Consider the following 21,600-nt stretch of genomic DNA (forward strand, 5'->3'; position numbering starts at 1 on the left):
AATCTTACGTTGCCATGCACATTTGTCATTAATTCTTTCAGGTTTGATGCATCACTTGTTCCTACTAGCTGTAACTATTCTAATTCATATTTTCCGATTTGTGTAATTTGTATCTGTATAGTTCATATTTGCAGCTCTTTGTACAACTAGGAATTTGTAACGTCACTTAATTTACAAAAACTATATACATTTTCTCCCTTTGCACATATTGCCCGTTCTTTAAAATTCTCCCACAAATTCTGAAGTCTGTGTGGCCAGGGACACTTCTGCTCGTGCGTCCCCATTAAGTTGGGTTGAAAAAAATAATTATTGAAAAATAATTCCTTTAATTTTATATATATATATATATATATATATATATATATATATATATATATATATTGAAAACTTAAAAATACATATAAAATATTCCGATAAATAAGTAAAATATACTTAAAAATAAAAATTATTTAATAAATTAACTTTTGTATTCCTACCACGTTGTCTTGTCTCGTGTCATACTCCATAATTTATAAAAACCCACACAAGCCAAACTCTAGCTCACCCCCTTTTGCCAAAGCCCATTTGATCAACCCAAAACCTCAACCCATCCGATTTTTACTAATATTGTCGAACTCATTGTCAACTCCCACTCTCCCACTTAATCAAAATTGTTTACAACCCTTCGGGTCAGGCTGGATTGGTTATGTGGGTTGGGCTTTTAAGTTTTAGGAACTTTCTTCTTTTTTCTTTTTTCTGAGAAGAGGGCTTTTAAGAACTTGATCAACCCCAATAAAAATACTGTAAAAAATAATACGAATGTCCATTATGAATTTGACAATAATAGGACACAATTTTCTAACTCTTCTTCTTTAAGAAAGTTATTTTTGTTTATCATAAATAATCATGTTGTCAATTCTCTTTTAGTTTTTTCAACAGTGGTAACAAGGGAAGAGAATTTGAACCCAAGATTTCTATATTGAAAACACCAAAGTTATGTACTAATTGAGCAATAAAACTTTTGACAACCATTCTCTTTTGGGTGTATATGAAGAGATGATGTTTTATATAAGTTAACATTACTTTTACATTTTAGTGAACTTTGTAACCATTTAAGGAGCAGAATTACAGATATCTATTGCAAATTTGCAACCATGGTTTTACAACTCTAACTAGACTAAGTGCATCAGCATGCCGTGTCCAAGCTAAAAACGAGACAATTTAAATTTTGCTAAAAATAAATCGATCAAAATAAGAAACCAGAACTAAGTTTTTCCATATATTTTAAGGGTAATTACACTTTAGCAACTTAAACCATATTTTAAATTACACTTTTCACTCTAAACTTTTAAAATGCATAATTAGCATTTCAAACTATAACCCGTGTTACACTTTGCATCACGTCGTCAATTCTGCCGTTATCTTGGATCATAGCATCTTCCTTTATTTCTTGAGTGTATGAATTGTAATACTTACTTTAAAAACTTTTTCATTCATTTTTTTTTTAATGTGATACTTATATATCCTTTAATTATTTTATATTATATTATTTATGACATTATAAAGGCTCAATATATGGTTGAACTTTGCTCTAATTTTAAAACTTTAGAGTTCAAACTTTTTCTCTTTTTTTTTTTTTTTTTGCACTATGTTTTTAAAATATTGGTTGTAGGTTGTTACGTAAGATGATCTATCCTAGTGTGTCCACCAGTTGAGTTCAATTGAATTCGATCCCCACCAATTGATCACTTGACTTGACTAAAGATGGTTTCAAAAACCCCACAACAAATTCCAATTTTTGGTGTACAAGTTGTTGACTAGCAAGTTGTGAGAATCCCAGTGTTTTGGATCTATAGAAATCATCAATCTTCTCGTCCATGGTAGTGTCATGGCAAAGATTATGAGATCTCTATTGTATCTAGAGTAGATCTTGCCTAATCCAGTGAATATCTCATTAAATTTAATGGAGATTTAGCAAGATCTAGTAAGATTTTTACTCGCTTTGCCAAATTACCTCAAAAGCTCAAATGGTGAAGGGCAAATAAGAGGCGAAGCAACAGTGGGCTTCAAACAAGTATGTTAGACTATGACTTTAAATGAGAATCCTATCACTTGACCCACGAAGATCAAATTTTGAAGATGTGAATCTGTCATTTACAACCCGTTACTCGTATTATGTGCGTTTTAGCGAGAATTCCTCCAAGTTGAGTAAGTCCAACTCAATACTACAGGCATGAAGCATTCTTTTTAAGTTCAATAAATTTAGAGGTACCATAAAATTCAAAATTCTATTAAGTGGCAAGTTATTAATAGAGAAAGATAAGTTAAAAATAATAGGTACGTGTAAAAATCAATAATAACTAACCAACTTAACAATAGAGAAATTTATTGTAAAATTGTTTTGTTTGTAGCAATATTCTTTTAACTTAGGTGTTTTGTGTTTGTTAAAGTTTAGTTTAATTTCTAACATTTTCTCAAAAATAAAAAGATAAAGGCCTGTTTCGTATGTGTGTTTAAACAACAGTTTTCAATTTTTATGAAAAAGTATAGGTAAAAAAAAATATAAAAATACGTGTAATATTATTTAAAAACTGAAAATATATGTTAAAGTTTTTTTAGAATAAAAATATATATTTAAGTTAATATACAAAACATGCCATACATCATTTAAATAAATTTTTTTTTTTTTTTAAGCTACATACTAAAACCCACACAAAAAGAACCCATATCAGCACCCAATCAACTTTCATGAGTGAGTCACGTCCCCAACAGTTGACCCAATCATACCTCACGGGATATTTTCATCCATCCAAAACAATATAATATACATTTTTTTTGCTGAATATAATATACATTTTTTTTCGACACAAAACCAACACAATAATATTTAAATTAATCCTTCTCAAAAAAAAAATATTTAAATTAAATAAAACAACATTAAAAAAAACATTAGTCATAGAATCTTCTTTTTTTGAAAGGATTATTATTCATAGAATCATAGTAATAGAAACTCGACACGAAATATCGGCAGAGACACAAGGTACGAGGTGCAGCTCCGGCACGCGACCCCCCGGTTAACACGACACGTGTACTCTCCCACTCTTCTGAATGCGACTTGATTTGATTTTCCAAAAAGTTGAAAAAAAAAAAAACCCCATTCACTGTCAGAGAACGAAGACTACAATGACTCATCAAAAAAAGCAGAATCGGCACTCAACACACGAGATGCCACGTAATGGCTTGTCTAGAGACACAACACAACCTTTTTTATTTTATTTTTTACGTGGGACCCAGTACCACGATAGTCTATTACGGGACCGAATCACTAACCTCAAAATCTATGTTACACGTGTCCACCAACCCAATCTCAGTCACCCACGTCTCTCTTTGAAAAATCCAAGCCACTGGTCCATCAAAAGATTTCAAAGCCCATCTGTTTCAAATCCAACGGGGTTGTGAAAAATTCAACGGCTGAGATTTCATGCTTTTTTTTATATAATACACAGATTAGCTAGTTACTACCTTTGAATTCCACTTTACGCTATATAAAAAAATGAGGTTGATAAATGCTTCGAAGCTTCACGTTGATGGGCCAGTGGGAATGAATCTACGGAGAATGACGTCAGATTCCGGGGAGATGAGTCAGATCACGGTGACGAGGACGAAGAATGCTCTGCGGAGAAGAATCAAAGTCCGGCGGCTGAAGTACACGTGTCGAACGAAGAAAACATCATCATCATCGGAGGAGGAGGATGTTGGTGATTCGGTGAAGGTATCATTGTCTGTGTCTTCTTCGGAGAAAGACGAGGTGGTATTGTCGTACGGTTCGGTTTCTGTGATAGGGAGGAGGAGAGAGATGGAAGATGCGGTGAGAGCTGAACTAGGAATTATGAACAAAAAAGGTGGCGGTGGTGGTGGTGGTGTTGGAGGAAAGTACGATTTTTTCGGAGTGTACGATGGGCATGGAGGGTGCCACGTGGCGAGGGCTTGTAGTGAAAGGTTGCATGGGATTTTGGTGGAGGAGGGAGATACTAGTGAAGAGTTAGAAGGGTTATTGGAGTATTGGGAGAGAGTGATGGAAGGTTGTTTTGGTAAAATGGATGAGGAGGTGGTGGGTGTTGGTGGTGGTGGTGTGGGGAGGACGGTGGGGTCCACGGCGGTTGTGGCGGTGGTGGGAGAGGAGGAGCTTGTCGTTGCTAACTGTGGGGATTGTAGGGCTGTCTTGTTTAGTGGCGGTGTGGCTTTGGCCTTGTCTCGTGATCATAAGGTACAGTTTTCTTTTTTTGAATATTTGATTCTCAATGCCATTGCCTTGTCTTGCCGCCAAAGTGTGTTAGTTTTTCCTAGTTTACTAGATTTGGTTTTTAAGAACGCTAGTGAAAGGTTCGGTTTCTGGCTCGATATAAACATATATGATATCTGTATGAATATATGATATTAAAACGTTGTTCAAAACAGCGCCTTTATTAGACTTCAAGCGAGAGAGAGCCAGGAATCGCTTTTTGCCAGTGCTGCTAATAGCTTTTCAATTTTTAGTATCGTAGTCCATAGATCGTAGATTATGGGTGCGTATAAAAGACTCAGAATCAGAAGGTTCTATAGGGTATATACTAACTTATAAGTGGGAACTGCCAAATTGCACTTGCACAGCCATAATTGACTTTTCTAATAATACAATATTGTGATTAGTGACCGAATTTGCAGTTCAGCGAGCCTATAACATTAACAAGTAATTAATAATAAGGAATAAATTTTTAAAAACTTTTAACATATATACACACAATAGAATTTCAATTTTGACGCCTTATGATTATTAATATTTTATTATCAGACGCAAATTTTTTTAACTCATTTAAAAAACTTCATTTTATTGGGAAAAATTTTCATACACAACCCAATTTATTGCTTTCATCCGCTACGGTTTATTTCAAGTTTTTCATTTTGTAAATACCTGCGGATATGTTGTTGTCGGTGGTGCCGTGGTGGTGGTAATTTTAACCAGCCATTCTTTATCAAGAGAACTAGGTTAGAACATTACTCTCCATTGTTGTAATTAAACAAAAAATTAATAACACTAAATTATTGAAAATTAGACAGAGTTGAAAAACAAAAACAAAAATCCCAGCTCAGCCCTAAATCATTTTGGAGCTATCTTCATGTGTAAATTAAAGTGACTATCTATGTTTAGTTTTAATCACATGATTTGTTCAAATAATTCATATAGATAGTATTATAAATATGTAATATATAAATTGGAAAAGAAAGTTATAAACTAGTTTAAAGCTAAACTTTGCCTTTTAAATTAGTGACTTAATTCAAAAATAAAGTTCTTTTGTGACTGTACCGGTGACAAATAGTTCAACGCCATGTTGTAAAATTAGTAATTTAGGACATTCCAACTATATTGAGTCCACGTTGTGATGGTGATTGATAATCAACTTCTTCTGCCAGGTACAATATATCTTTTTCACTCGGGGGCACTTATCTTCAATTTTCTGTTACTTATATATATTTTAGAAGAACTATGTCTGTGGGTGCTTGAACTGAAAACATTTGTCAAGTAGTATAAATCCCTTATGAATTCCAGGATACTCCTTCTGTCTCTTACGTACCTACCGGTCATTGGGGCAACTCTCGTCCACTGTGATTGCTAGACAATCTTGAAGAAGTTCGTGAACATCACATTTCTGATTCTTTGTTATGGTAATTTATAGAGGTATTAATTACGAATACCAGAAGTGGTGTTTAAATTTGTCAAATGGCTAGTTTCCAAGCTTTTTGAGCTGGTCAAATTTTATTTATTTTTAATGAATTTGATTTGATTTTTAACCTATGCACTGCTCAATAATGGCTTACTCCCTCATTTTACATGAATCGTGAATCTCACTAAGAATTCAATTAATAAGATCTACTATTAATATTATGCAAAAGAAGAGAGTATATATGTCATTATTATTCTTCCAGAGAATTATATAATTGCATGTTGAATTATGTGACTAGTAGTAGCAGGGCATGTATTCTCCATGTATTTTAAGCATTTCTTTTTTAATCATTAATTTTTTGCCTTATCTTCTTATCATTGAACGTAGTTTATGGTGAGAGGTTTGCATATTGTAGATCACATTTATATTTTCAGCGTCCTCTTTACATTTACCATACAAATCCATTGCTGAGATCCTTTGATTATAATAACTCAGCTTTATGACAATATCTAAATCATGCTTGGTACATATTTTGTATTAATAGCCTGACAGGCCAGATGAGTTGAAGAGAATTGAAGCCGCTGGTGGAAAGGTCATAAACTGGAATGGACATCGTGTTCTAGGAGTTCTTACCACTTCGAGATCAATTGGTATGTAGTAACCTTCTATGTTCTTTTTATGCCACTAATGTTCTACATAGAATAATGAAGGTTTAATGTGCTCGTGACTACTCATTAATGCCATTGCAATTCTTCACTCAAAAACAACAACAAAAAATGTTAATGGCATATAGAAAATTAAATGGTGATGGTAGCTATTAAGCTCTAGGCACAAGTGGCCATTAAAGTTGAGAATGACCCGTGTGCAAAAAAAAAAAAAAAAAAGTTGAGAATGACCCATCACCAATCAGTCAATTTACCATTAGATTTGAAAGGACATCACTATCGATTATTAAAGCAGCTCTTGGAAAAGCAAGCATCTTAACATGAGTAGAACCACGTTCAATACCAACCTTCCCCACTTTTAACTATTAAATTAACAAAAACTAAAAAATGGAAAGTTCCTATCATTTGTTATTAAGGAGTTCCCTCGTTACATCCCCAAGAATTTTGCTTATAAATGGATATCTGGTTTTTATGCATATGCTTCCCAATAAGAACTACAAGCAAAGAAAGAAAACAGGGTTGGATCTTTTTGCCTTATACTTCTTTGTGGTAAGATTTATAGGGTTGTTCCTGAATCAACTTAGCTTTCGTAATGATTTGTTAAATAAAGATAACTTTATGCCATAATTTTTTTTTTTTTTTTTTTAGGGGGTGTTTCAATTTTTTTTTCCCTGAATAAGACTTTTCAATTTTTCATTGAAACAAAGAGAAAGTATTTAGACTACAAAATGGGGATCTAGTCCTCTCTCTCTCCTGATTCCCTAGGCAAAAATGGGAGGAGATAGGGATTCTTCTCTCAGAATTACACAAAAGAGACAAGGGAGGGGGTGTATCAATTCGGGATGTTAAGCATGATGTCATGTTATATAATCATCAAATCATACATTCAATTAGGCATTTATTATGTTTCTATATGGAACTATATATTATAAAATTAGTCATTTATTATGGTTTCATTAGCATATGAAATTATATATTTTAATATTTAAAGAAATTATGATGTGCTAAGATTTCAATGGAGAGTTTAAATATAAAATAAATTCAAATGTCTTTAGTTTTATATATTTTATAGATTACTATGTTTCTTAATAAATAGAAGTCTTCTGAGAATTCTTCTTTATTTTAATAAGTTTCTCAAAAGTCTTCTTTTTAATTTTATTTACATTAATATTTTACATTTGGAGAATTAAGGATATGGACATTTTTATTTTTATTTTTTTGGTGAAAAACAACAATTAGATAGTTTACCATTTACAAACTGACTATTAAAAAATTGTTTTGACTAACATTTATAAGGAATAACTTAATGTGTGTGTTGTGTATGTGTGTGTGAGAGAGAGAGAGAGAGAGCTTGGCCCCTTAAAAAAATCCATAGCTTCACCACTGCTTATATTATCTGAAATGTCATCACAACCAATCATTCTCTTTACTTATTGGATGCAGGTGATCACTACCTCAGACCCTATGTGATATCCAAGCCAGAAGTCACAGTGACCAAACGAAGCAATAATGATGAATTCCTTATCCTAGCCAGTGATGGCTTGTGGGACGTTATATCAAATGAAGTTGCATGCCAGATTGTGAAGAGATGTCTTGAAGGAAGACTGAGGAGGAAATACCTGGAAATGGAAGTTGAGAATGAGAGTCGTGCTGCCAAGGCTGCAGCAGTGTTAGCCGAGCTAGCAATGGCTCGGGGGAGCAAAGATAATATCAGTGTGATAGTAGTTGAGCTAAGGAAACCCAGAGGTTTTCCAAGTTAATAATATTTACTCATAATTAACAATGCTTTTTACTCTTCTGCCTAGCTTTGAGAACTAGCTATTTTTCACTCATCTATCCATCAGCATCACAAGCATTAAGATGCATGTAAGAAAGGGAACTCTCTCTCCCAGGTTTGTTTTTTTTTATTCTCAAAAAAAAAAGTTTTTTTTTTATTATTTATTTTTAAATTTGTGTATAGTAATAAATATATGAGATGAGTTCAAATTACACCTGATGTAATTTCACAAGAGTTACATATTTTTTGAACCATTAATTACTATTAGATCTAAGGTAAAAAACACTCACATATATATATATATTAAAAGAAAATGAAGAACTACTTGTTTATGTTAAGTACCTGTAACACTGTGATGGGCTTTTGCCTATAGATTCCACTTTCTTGAAAGTTCTAATCATATGATGGTGTAGGACAGAACTGAATAACAACGGTCAGATTTGGAGGTGACCAACCTCCTGAAGAACAGGAAGAGAGAGGAGGGGTTATTGGGTTCAAACTTGAAATTCTTACCATAGTCATAAAATGCAATTCTTTGGCCTTAAATAGCTGATCAGCATGGTCTTATACAATTTGAAAAAGAATGACAAAAATATATCAAAAATGGATCATTCTTGATTTTACTACTATACATACATTTTGATAGGTATCATACCTAATTTATTTTAACAGTTCATCTATTAAAATAAATTAAAAAACATCAACTTCTAAGAAATTGTATCCACCTAATCATAAAGTCGGAGATATGATGTATTATTATTTTTTCTTTACAGAGAAAATATGATGTATTATTTGATAAGCCTAATCAATTCAGTAAGGAATTAATAATGCATCAAAAACCGCTCCCTATCAACCAACTGCTATCTATTACCTGCTATCTATTAATAATGCATCATACCTAATTTATTTTAACACTTAATTCGTTATAACTCGTACCACTTGTCCGACCCTTTTTTAGTTGAGGCACATGAAACATAGAATGTAGACGTGAATGCGATGGTCTTTTTAACTGATGAGTAACCTTTCCCACACGTTAATACTTGAAAAAGGCCTATTAAAACGCAACGAGCTTCAAATTTGCACGAGACACTGATTGAAAGCTGACGGGAATTATTGTATTTGAGATAGACCCACTCCCCTTGTGCAAGCTTGAGCCCGTGACCTTGAGACTTTGAATACGTTTGGATCCAGCTTCTTTTAGCTGCATTTACGTTTTGTTTTTTTTTTCAACGCGTGTTTGTTACTGTTTATTGGCCATAAACAGTAATTTTAGGCCAATAAACAGTAACTTCTGGAATGAACAGTGTTTTTTACTCCTTTAAAAATTATTTTACTACAGTGTTTTCAGTTTTCAGCAATAAGTTCTATCCAAACAGACTCTTTTGTGTACAAGATCAGGGATTCAAATACTTTACCCTGCGTTTGGTTGGGGTTATAATTGAGAGAATAAAAAACAGATGATGGAAAAAAGTGGGAAGAAAACATAATTTTCTTTTATTTAGCTGAGAGATGAAAAATGTTAGAAGAATACTGGTGGTTTTGGCTATTTTCCACTTGAGTCCGCCAAAACATGTACAGTGTCTTCAAATTGGAGAGAAAAAAATGGCATCTACTACATGTAATTGTGGACACGGCCACGTGACGCCTCTCGGAAAAGGGTTTTTAAGAAAAAGAAAGGTTTGATTTTGGGAGTATTTTTTTTTCTAGAAAAATCATGAGTCTGAAAAAAGTTGAGGAGTTACCACTTATTTTATTTTATTTTAAGGGAAAACAAAAGAAGAAATAAAAACCCTTTCCTTTTTATTTGGATAAGGAAAACGGTCTACGTCCATCAAGGATAAGTCCGGGGGTCAAATTACGCCGTGGGAAGGGATGAGGCACCCACGCACGCCGGATATGTCTACCAGTCTCTACTAATTAAGTAAGGACTATTTGATGTTCAATTAATCGTTCAATGGACACAATATTATTAATCAAATTCATTACACCAAATCAAGCAAGTAGTTGATTTTATGGCATGGTGGCCTAAAGCTAGATCATAAGACAAGATAACGATAATAAAAAGAAGCGGCAAGTTAATAACAAAAAAAACAAAATGATAACCAAGAAATTAACAAGCATGTCAAGGAATTGATATAACAAATACTATAAAAAATATGTGTAAGTTTAAACTCTTCCAAGATATGATCTGAGCAATATGAGAAGATTTTATAGAAAAGAGTGGGGCTTAATCAGATTGGCTTGTGACTTGGCTTTGATTTGGAGTAAAAAAAATAAGTTTTAGTCTTATTTTTGTTTGTGGAAACCGAAATAGTGGGAGTTGTTGGGAAGATCATGGATCTAAGCAACTTGTAGAGATTAGCTACGGTGAAAGAAAAAATAAAAAATAAAAATAAAAACCTATGTCCTCATCACAAGTATTGGTCCATCTTTTAAGAAGTCATGATTTAACCCCACTCTTTCACTTTTACCTTACTTTTATGACAACCAAACTTTGCTCTTTGTTCACAAGGCAGCCAAGCTTCAACTTTATCATTCAGACTGAAAATGAGACACCCAGCAAAGCAAAACAACTAAAACACACAAGAATAGAGAACGGGAAGATTGAAAACATACCCAGCACCCTTGGACAAGTTTGACGGCGACTCCCCTGAGACAAACGGTGACGACAACAACGTTCTCTGATGGATGGTCCTCCCCACCATGCGACACTCCACCGGCGATGGTTGACAGAGAGGTGCTGAATAGTCGTGTACAATGTAGGATTTGTCCCCCCTCAGGACCGGATTTTCTCTCAAGAAATCTCAATCTCTCAATGTTTTTTAGTGTTTTTTTTTTAAAGCTTTTTTTTTTTTGAAGATTAGAATGCAAAGAGGTGTAGTGAAAAATGATTTATTTTTAGAGATGAGAAAAAAAAAAAAAAAAAAAAAAAGGAAGTCTATCCCAGTTCTAAAATCTAGTGGAAAACCAAAAAAATCCTCTCCTTGTTTTCATTTCTTTTCTTTTTACTCTGCTTTCTCCCCCATTTCCCTATTTTTTTCTCTGTCCGGCCATATATGGTTTGCCCCTCTCTGTTTTTTTTTTTTTTTTTTTTAATTCAAAATCCATGCCTGCCCTCGCTGGAACAATGGTATGACAACCAGGACAAAAATCCCTAGAGGAGGGCATGCCGGATCTGCTTAATGTGGGAGGTGTCTGTCCTATGTACCCAAAGTGTACCTTCTCACCATTCTGTTGTGTTTTTTGTCCTTTTCTTTTTCCCCACTAAAGCTGGGTTTATACTAATATATTTTGAAATAAAATGCAATTGTTTTTAAGTTAAATTAATAGAGAAGGAGATTGAGGGACAAAACTTGATTTTTTTATATAACTTTCAAAAATTAAAGATTTTGTGAAAAATGGAAAAAAAAAAAAAAAGGCATGCATGGATTAAAATAAAAATGGTTGGTTCAAATGCACTTAAAATAAAAAATTAACAGTTAAAACTAAGAATAAATAAATATAGGATTTAAAAAAAAGCAAAAAAATAAAATAAGGATGTGCCAAATAAGAGAGAGATTAAAGAGTTATACATATCATTTAATCAGTTCATCATTGGGGGAACGCATGCGCAAAAGATATGCAGTATAATTGAGAAACGAAATAGGATGTCTACAATAATTTACCCAACTTCAAAAAAATTACTTCTTATATTCTATTTAATAAGAGCATTAGTATTGATGTAGGCATTTTGCTGAAATGCTAAATTTACTATCAAAATATAGCATAAGTGGACTACATTAGTGGAAGCAAAGCTATCTTTTTTTTACTTTTGAGTTATGAAGCTAAGATGGTAAAAGAAAAAAAAATTATTAAAAGATATATTATTTTATTGTGTTGGTGGTGGTTGTTATTTTTATTATTGTAGTAAATATATTATTTTATTATATTGTTTATATTACTTTATTATGTTGAATGATAAAATAAAATCATTGATATTGGGTGTTTTGTAAGTGGGGTGATAAAATAGATAAAGTAATTTTTTGTGGTGCTAAATTGCTAAATTTTTGGCACCACCAATGTTGATGCTCTAAGAGCATAAAAATAAACTTAATAATTTCTACAAACTATTTTTTTTTCATCTTATCATTTTTTTTGATATTAAAAAAAAAATTTATAATATTAATTTTTCATTTTTTTTACTTTGCCATTCTCTCCCAACTAAACACAGATGATGAAAAACTAAAATATTTTATACATTCTTACCATTTTTCATTTCTTTACTTTTCCATCAGTATTTTAACCAAAAAAGGCCTTAGAATTCCTAGACTACGTGTGTTTGGCAAAAGTTATCTTTGCCAACTTATTTTACTATTCAGCTTATTTTTGCTACTATTCATGGGTCCACTGCACTTTTTGGTACTGTACTATTTTAGCTAACTTTTTTCTTTATCTACGGTACTTTCAGTATAAAGTTTTTAGTTTCAGCAAAATAAGCAGATTTCAAACAGACCCTACATGGTAAACTTCTTTAATCTCTACCTTTCTTTTAATATGGTGAACAAACAATGCAATGGATAGGATTCAGATATGTCCAATTAACTATATTGGAGCCAAACTTTTTCATTTGGAATTAAGTTTACGATAAGCTATAACAGTACATGGTGAACAAACACTCTTATCTCATCTAGTCTTACCTGTTTATTGCCATTTTACTTTCTCAAATACTAAACAAAAAAAGTGAATGACTTTCTTTATAAAAACTAAGATGTTATTAATTAGGAAGTATTCCAACTTATTTATATTCCAAGAGTAAATTAATCACTTTAACAGGTTAGCCAGCGATATATGTTCGTTCTCTAAAAAAAAAGCTATATAAAATGTTCGTGTGAATCATGTTACAAAAGGCTACAAAGAGCCTTTAAATGGAGTTCCAACTTATGAGCTTTAAAAATGGAGTTGCAACTTCCACCTTTGTTTTCGGGGTGAAGGCCATTCAGATTCACATTCCAATGATAATTTTTTTTTTTGATAAACTCACATTCCAATGATAATATTTATATATAACTTGCTCTGGCATATCTGGCGATGAAGACCAACCATGGCATGGATTTGAGTTTCTTTACTTTTCCAAAAGAGATGCATTTCGAAGACCATGGGGTATGAGCGTCTTTCTTTATGATTTGAGCTTTTGATAGTTTTAATATATGTGTTTCATACTTTAATTTATCATTAAAAAAATGATAGGTTTTAGGTGGTCTTTAGTATTTTTACAGGCCACCAGAATAACTTTCTTATTCCGCATGCATTGCATGAGTTAGCAAAATATTTAATTAATTTAATCTTCACTCATTTAAAAGCAGCCACCGGAACGATTTCATGGATTTCACATCCATGGCATGAGTTAGTAAAATATTTTATTTTATTTAATCTTCACTCAATTAAAAAGTCTACGCCACATTTAAATTGTTTGAATAAAATTATTTTCTTGTCTCAATCATTATTCCACTTTTTTTTTATAATAAATTTGATAGTTACAATAAAATAGAAGAACTTAAACCTTGAATATCTCTATTAAAAATATTTAAAAATATCAATTGAGTTAAAATGATCTTTATCCATTTTCATATATGATAACTAATTTTCTTAAAATATTTGTCAATGAATCATTTTAAAAAATCTTTAATACCACTTTTATTAAAAAAATAATAAAAATTTGTCAAAATAGTTAACTGTTTTTTTTTTCTTCCTTTTTCATAAAAAAAAATTTATAAAAATTTTCTTAAATCAATATCGTGCATCCCTTAACCTTTCCTACTAAGAGTAAACCATATATATTGCAGTCAAATCCATGCGATGCATAAGAAACGTCCGAACAAACAAAAAAAAAAAAAGTACAAATAATGACAAGGAAACGTGAATGGCATTTGGATGTCACATGCTCGGGAATAACTTTGTCTTGTCGGCCCCAAAAAAAGTGGAGGTGATAATTTGCCACCACAAAATTAAACATGTGTCATTTTTTGGTAAGACAAATCATGTGTCATTATAAAAAATGTTGCTAAAAGAAATAAATTAAAGGCATAGAAAAGAAGGGGTATAAAAAGTAGTCCACATGTTCCTAAAAAAAAAAAAAGTAGTCCACGTGCCCTTTAAATTAACAGGATAGAGGGAGTTCACACAAACCCAAAAAACATAACAGTATCCTCCTGGATTTGTGTCCAACCATTCTATTGATTTAGTTTTTTATTTTATTTTATGAACATTCTTTTGATTTAATTGTACTACTAAAAATTATAATAAAGTATTAATAAATTAATCTATTATGGGTCTTGGTACATGATTTCTATAATCAGGTGGCGGAGCTAAGAAATTTCATGAGAGGGTCGGTAAATACATTTTTATTTAATTTTTAGATTATTTATCAAATGTAAAAGAAGATCAATAGAAAATTTTAGAAACTAGGGGTATATGCCCCCCTCCCCCCTCTTAGCTCCACCTATGTCTATAATATAATTATTGTGTGTGTTGTTCTTTTTTTCAGTCCTCACCTTTATGTTAATTTAATAAGTAATGATCATTGGTCCATAAGTTTTCAATGTTTATGGCATGCTTTACAATAATGTGACTGCTACTTCATTGCTGCCATGATAACTTCTTTGATTCTCAAGTCGTCCTCTTGTGGAAAGAGAAGACTTTGCTTTTGCTTTGCCAATCAGTTCAGTCTCTTTTCAGACTCTTTATGAATATATAACACTAATATCGTTTTCAACGATACTTATTTAACAATATTTTTATAATTAATTACTGTTCTTGATGACTTTGTCACCACATTTGGTTGGACTAGCAACCCCATATGATGATATGAATGAGATCTTTTTTCAAATTGAAAGGACGTGGCTAATTAAGTTGAAATGTGCGACTTTAGAAAGGCTCTAAAAGCTGTTTTATCTATCCAAACGTTGATTCAAAACCAAAAAAGTATGGAGGTGTGAAAGTGTCACAAAATCAACAATTAACACCATTATAATGGTATTATTCAACCTGCAATGAATGGTTGTTGTGAAAGATAAACGTCTAATTAGGTTTTCTTCCAAACCATGACAGAAAGTCCTCTTTGAACACCTAAGATAATCATAGAATTATAGTTAAACCTAATTATAAAGGAAGGAAAATATAGAAGAGGTATACATATAGTCTTATCAGGTAAATCCTTTAATTGAATCTGTGCAACCTGTGAGATGTTTCTCTTTTTCAAACTTGACTAATACTTTGAATTTTCCAAATGTCTGGCATAGCAAAACTCTCAGCTCATTTCAGTGGAAATAGGGCAAAAAGATGCGAATTTGATGTGCTTAACCTAGACCAAACAGAGGTTTAAAGTTTCAAATATTTTCAACCCAAGTTATCAGAAATTGAGATTAATCAAATATTACATTGACCTCTGTTTATATACCAAAAATATAAAGCATAAGGGAGAAAATGAACTAAAGTTTAATTAACCACATGCTTCCCACGTTTTTTACTTTTTGTATATAAAAGTCAGAATACACAGCAACACTGCAAGTCGTATAGCTATCTGAAATGAGAGATAACTGATCAATCTTACATACCCAACTTGCTGTTTGTAGTCGTTGCATCCATTTTGACACTCCAAGTGATTGTCAATATGAACATGGATTTTATTACGTGAATATTTGTTGGTTTAACTCATAATTAAACGTTGTTATTAATGAAATTGATGATACGGGCTAGTATGTCTCGTGGCTACTGCACAATGATGCAGCGGAAAGACATGTGAAACTACAGTCTGTGTCTTAGCGATACGACTCTACTCTGATCTGTGGATTGTCAAGCAATGATTAAGACGAAGAGCAGGTAAAACAGTGCTAAAGCAGCGCTTGATGGAAACACTAATGTTTCATTATATTAATCAAGGAGAAAATTCAAAGTTACAAATGATTCATTTCTGCCACAGCCCCTTACAATCTTTTGATAATGAAACATCACCTGCTAGGACTTCTTATCAAACTTGGAAATATAACAAAGATAAAGGTAAACTAGGAAAGAAAATAAATCTAAATCCTAATTCAAAATACTAATTTAAAGAAGACTTCTAAGTGAACTAAATTAATAGTAAGAAAAATAAATTAAATTAAATTAAAGCACGTAATTTGTTGCTTTCATTTAGACTTTTGCTGGAGTTTGATATGATCTCCTTAATTGCCATAGGATCCCAATCTGGTAGATTGTTGCCGCAAACTTCTATGAGGTTTACTGTGAATTGTGATAAAAATAAAATTGGAACATCAACACTAATGACTCTTCCTCTAAATTCATGCTTGATGATTGACCCACCTTTCTCCTGCATCATAAATGTTGTGAAAATGCTATCAAGATGTTTACTTTTGTTTGAATCAGCTTAGGGACCACAAGGTCCACAACAATGAAAACAAAGTTATGGAAATGAAAGCACTTATCTAAAATCTGACATGCCATTGCTAACCTTCATGTAGAGCCATAGATTGGAACAGTGCTAAAGATCACAAAATTTTAGTTTGTGTAGAAAAATTGTTATCGTACTCATCCTGTCATCAATTTTGGCCTTTAGGTTTGTTCCCATGCAAAGATAGATTCGAATTCCTCACATCCAGGACCCAACCACGTGCTCAAATTTTCAGGGTTATGTACACTGCTGTGTATGCTATTTGGCATTCAAAAGATGCACAACCGACAAAGCATGGAACAAGCCATTTGTTTATTAGCATAGTGATGTGAAAGACTTACAAAGGCTTTAAAGTTCACCAATCATAGATAAACAATAACATTGCAGCAGTGAATGAGAATTTCCAAAGGTAAAAAGAATCAACTAATCTTACCTTCTAAATGTATGGTATCCAATCATCAATACCATTGCGTGTGGGGAACATATAAAGTGGTTTCCGCGTATCTACTATTCAGGGAAAACAAGCGGTATTGCTTTTTTTTTTTCTTTTTTTTTTGTATTATAACTTTTAAGGTCTGTTTGAATATCACTTATTATTAAAAAATGAAAATATTGTAACAAAATAATTTTTAAATGTATAAATAGTATTGTAAGACCCAGTTTTAAAGAAAAATTTATTAAAAAAAGTATTTGTGGATCATGTAAACAGTGCACAAAACCACACAAAAAAACGTGAGCTGAGAAACGCACAAAACGCGCTTCCTAAACTCACACTAAAGAGATTCAAATTCAATTATTAGCCTTCCTAAATCACAAGCTTCTTCTTTTTTTCTTTTTTAATTTGATAGGGAGGAGATTAATCTCGGAATGTTTTTGTTAGAAACATTAAAAGACAAGATATACTAATTGATCTATTGAATTATAAAAAGCATAAATGCATTTTTGGTCCCTACATTTTGACGTTTTTTCATTTTAGTCCCTACATTTTAATTTTACCACTTTTAGTCCCTAATTCAATTAATGCGTTTCATTTTGATTCTTTCCATTAGCCAATCGACGGAAATAACTGACGTGGCAAACAAAGTTTACAGTTAAGATGACATGGCCAATAAAATAATATTTAAAAATGCCACATCAGCATAAAATAATAATTAAAAAAGACACTTCAGCATCCACTAATCTTTTGGTTTTAAAAAAAAAAATTTATCAATTTAAACAAAATGAAAAATGAAAAAAAAACAAAACAAAACAAAATTAGAACCTAGAATACACTAACCCTACAAACCTAGACACAACACAATGCAAAAGGAAAGTCTCATGAACCATACCTCTCCGATCAAACGCCCAATCTGAATTCATCTCATTTCCAATGGCCAACGTGTTGGTGGTCGTTGAGTGGCAACTTCTCGACGACCGTTACTACCGGAAACCGAAACTCTACCACCCGATGCAGTGGAGGCACATCGATCTCAGCCGCAACAAAGTCGCCTGCGCCCCATTTGACGATCCGATCACTCTCATCCATGACAATTCCAAGATCGTCCAGCTCTACTCCGATCTACGCTCCGAAAGCTCCTCCTCTAAAAGCAGTTGAACTCTTCAGTGAACCATGTCACCGACTCCTCTTCACACACCAAGCTAGCAAAGCAAACTCAGGTCGAGATCTGCATCACTGACTAGTCAAACAAAGAGAACATCCTCCACCGTCCGACTCAGATCGAATCTCTGGACGCGTCGCTCGCAGAGGAGCTGAGCGAGATGAGTAAGAAGATGGAGAGGCTGAGGTCGGACAGAGAGAGAACGGAGAAGATGCTGAGAGAGAGGGACTTGATGTTAGAGATGAAGATGAAGGAGGTAGAAGAGAGAGGAAAGACTTAGAAGAGCCTCAAAATCGAGCTCGATAGATTGTACAGATTGAAGCAACTCCAATCTCAATCTGTGGTAACCCACTTAGTATTCAAATTTTGATTTCTTTGTTTTTGTGTTTTGAATTTGTTTAATTTTTGAGATATTTTGTTTAATTTTTTGATATTTTGTTAACTGGATTTATGGGTTTGATTTGCTAAGAATTCGGTGTTGATTGTGTTAGAATTTGGGGAAGAACATGAAGAATTCGATGATCTTGATTTGTGGTAGATCTGATGGTTCTGGGTTTGATGATCTCTGAGATGTTGAATTTGGATTTTTTCTTCTTTTTTTTCATTAATGTCCTAGTGATCTGGGTTTGAGTTCTTTGGGTTGCTGGGTTTGCGTTCTTGTGATGGGTTTGAGTTCTTGGTTGCTGAGTTTGATTTGGGAAGAATATGAAGAACAAGTTGTATAATGAAGAACAATCTGAAGAACATGAAGTACAATCTTAATTCATGTGAATTTTATTTTTATTATTTAGTTAAAATTAATAAATTAATTTTTTAAATTTATATGTTGATGTGTCATGGTTGATGTGACATTTTTTATAATATTTTAATTCTTCCGAAAGCCACATCAGCTATTTCTGTAGGTTGACTGACGAAAAGAACCATAATGGAACGCGTTAATTGAATTAAGGACTAAAAGTGGTAAAATTAAAATGTAAGAACTTAAATAAAAACACGCCAAAATGTAGGGACTAAAAATGCATTTACGCCAATATAAAACTCTTAATGAATCACCTACTTTCCTAATTGCACTGTTTAAGTCTCATATTCCGAAGTGTGAGTGTATTTGTTTCCAAAAAATATAGGTAGTTGTCTCACATTACGTAATTAACAAAATGTGTTGTATGTGATATAATTTACTCTACCCATGACTTTTAAATGAAGTTTATGGTATATTTTTGTATTAAAATGTGATTCTTCTTCTATTTGTGTGCCGTATATTTGTTTCTCAAAAAAGAAAAAAAATTTCATATTGAAAAATGAGTGGTTAATATGATATTAATAGACCCAAGTTCATTCACATATAAATAAAAGTGAAATCCCAAAATATTATATCAATAAATTTACACACACAAAATTCTCAATATTAAAATTTCGTATCCATTGCTTTGACTCGAGTCAAATAAAATATTCATCCTGCAATTGTTAATATTAGATCTCTTATATTTTGTTATAAGAGAAAGCTCCAAGAAATGTTAATTTTGCTAACACAACTTAGCTAAATGGGGCTTTTTTTTTTTTTTTTGGAAAGAAGGGGGGGGGGGAGCAAACGGGGGCATTTTGTGTGATGATCATTGAAGATGTATCTCACTATATATATCCTGTTCCCCAATTTTGCCAGATGTTTTGTACTTTTGTTGACTGTAGGACAATGGGAGCCCCCTTTTTTTTTTTCTTTTTTGGTAACGTTCATTTCTTTCTTGTTTGATAATAATGTTTTTTCCGAGAGGAGTGGGGAGTGGGGAGTGGGGAGTGGGGGAGGTTTCATTGGGGCTGATGCCAAAACTCAAAAGCCTTTTGCACGTTTCATAAGCTTATTATTATTATTATTATTATTATTATTATTTTGGATAATGTTCGTTTGCTTTTTTTTTTTTTTTCTAAAAAATAAATTGCTTGTTTTGATTATTAATATAAAAATACAGTTTTGTTTGTTTGTACTTTTTGTTTGTTTGTTTTTTAATAAAGAGTCAGAGCTAGCAATTCATTTATAATGAATTAGAGTATTCAATTGAGAGGAGGTTTCTCAACAAAAAAAAAAAAAAAAAAAAAAAAGAGAGAAGAAAAGAGGAGAAAAGTCAGATAATCCTCAAGCCAATTGGGAGGTTACCTTTGGGAGGCAAAACATTAATAAATTTTTTGACCGGTTAATAATAAAAGGTATACTAAAATTAAAAAATAATTAATATATAAAAAAATAAAAGTAGCTAGTATTAAAAATAAAAATAAAAGATGCTAAATATATAAAAATTTCCTAATACATTTCAACCCAATCATATATTATCTTTTTTTATTTTTTTTTTGAATTTTTTTTCTTTTTAATCTCAAACATATATGATTTTGATTTCTTACTTAGTAGGAATTTTCCTTTTATATACAAGTCAAAGAGTTTGGTAGAATATCATCTTTTGTTTTGTTGTGAAAGACAATATCCATTGTTGGATATAATAGGTTAACATCGACAATTTAAATCATAACAAATTGTAAGTTTTGTTAAGAAAATAAAGTTTCTGGAAGGCTTGACACATCACTTGATTGACCTTTGATCGATCAAGATAAGCCTTCGACAGACTTTTAGTTGATTGAGAATCAGGAATCCTAATTCTCTTAAAGGTCTTTTAAGTCGACTAATAAGTGGGATTTCGAGCCCTAAATGAAAAACTATATAAGATACTACTTTGTCAATGAAATCGAGAAGAAAAAATGTTTGTGTCCTGCCAAAAAGTCTAAAAACTCTAATTCTTTCTTTGTCACCATCATATCATAGATCTAGAAAGTTAATATGAAGACAATACTTGAAAATTGGTGATAGTTTGTTGAAACCAGAAAGTCAAAGTCATTGCATTAAGTTGATTTGAAGAAATCTTCGGGAATGTCCTCAGAGTATTGGACGAAGTTCATGGTAGAAGAATGCAAGGCACTTGGGAGTATCGTAGCGTTGTGCTATAAGTCATACTAGAGAGCTTTAAAAGTAAGGGTTTAATTCTAGTATAAAATTTGAATTTAAATGATTGATATGCACAGATTTTGCACATACAATCTAGTGACTAGCACCTACAAAAAGGAATGAATACACCGGAAAGGTTGTGAAGGGAGCTGGTAAGGGATTCTATGATGCCTAGATCAACAACAAATTGGACTATTATATCACATTAATTTTTTTTTGTTAATTTCTTATGTACCTTTTATGCAATGTAGAAATTAAGGGAAAATTGATTGATATTTTGGTTTGATGATAAAAGGCAATCATCATAACACATATGTCATAAGTTGGAATCCTATTGTATCTACAAAAAGAAGAAAAAGAAAAAAAGAAAAAAAAAAAAAAAAGGTGTTCACACACCAACTCACTAGACCACCATCGAGCCGTTCATTTTGTTGGAGGGAGTTGCCTATGGCACATAGTCCAATGATC

General features: G+C 32.2%; 1 protein-coding gene across 1 annotated transcript; it reads left to right on the top strand.

Annotated features, from left to right (window-relative positions):
* The first annotated feature begins 3,502 nt into the window (after positions 1 to 3,502).
* On the top strand, positions 3,503 to 8,357 carry LOC142618410 (protein phosphatase 2C 51-like). Its single transcript, XM_075791341.1, has 3 exons — positions 3,503 to 4,246; positions 6,226 to 6,331; positions 7,790 to 8,357. The coding sequence occupies exons 1-3, from the start codon at positions 3,533 to 3,535 to the stop codon at positions 8,104 to 8,106; spliced, it is 1,137 nt and encodes a 378-aa protein (XP_075647456.1). The 5' UTR covers positions 3,503 to 3,532; the 3' UTR covers positions 8,107 to 8,357.
* The last annotated feature ends 13,243 nt before the right edge of the window (positions 8,358 to 21,600 follow it).

The sequence above is a fragment of the Castanea sativa genome, chromosome 12 (genome assembly GCF_040712315.1).
Source record: "Castanea sativa cultivar Marrone di Chiusa Pesio chromosome 12, ASM4071231v1".
NCBI lineage: Eukaryota > Viridiplantae > Streptophyta > Magnoliopsida > Fagales > Fagaceae > Castanea > Castanea sativa.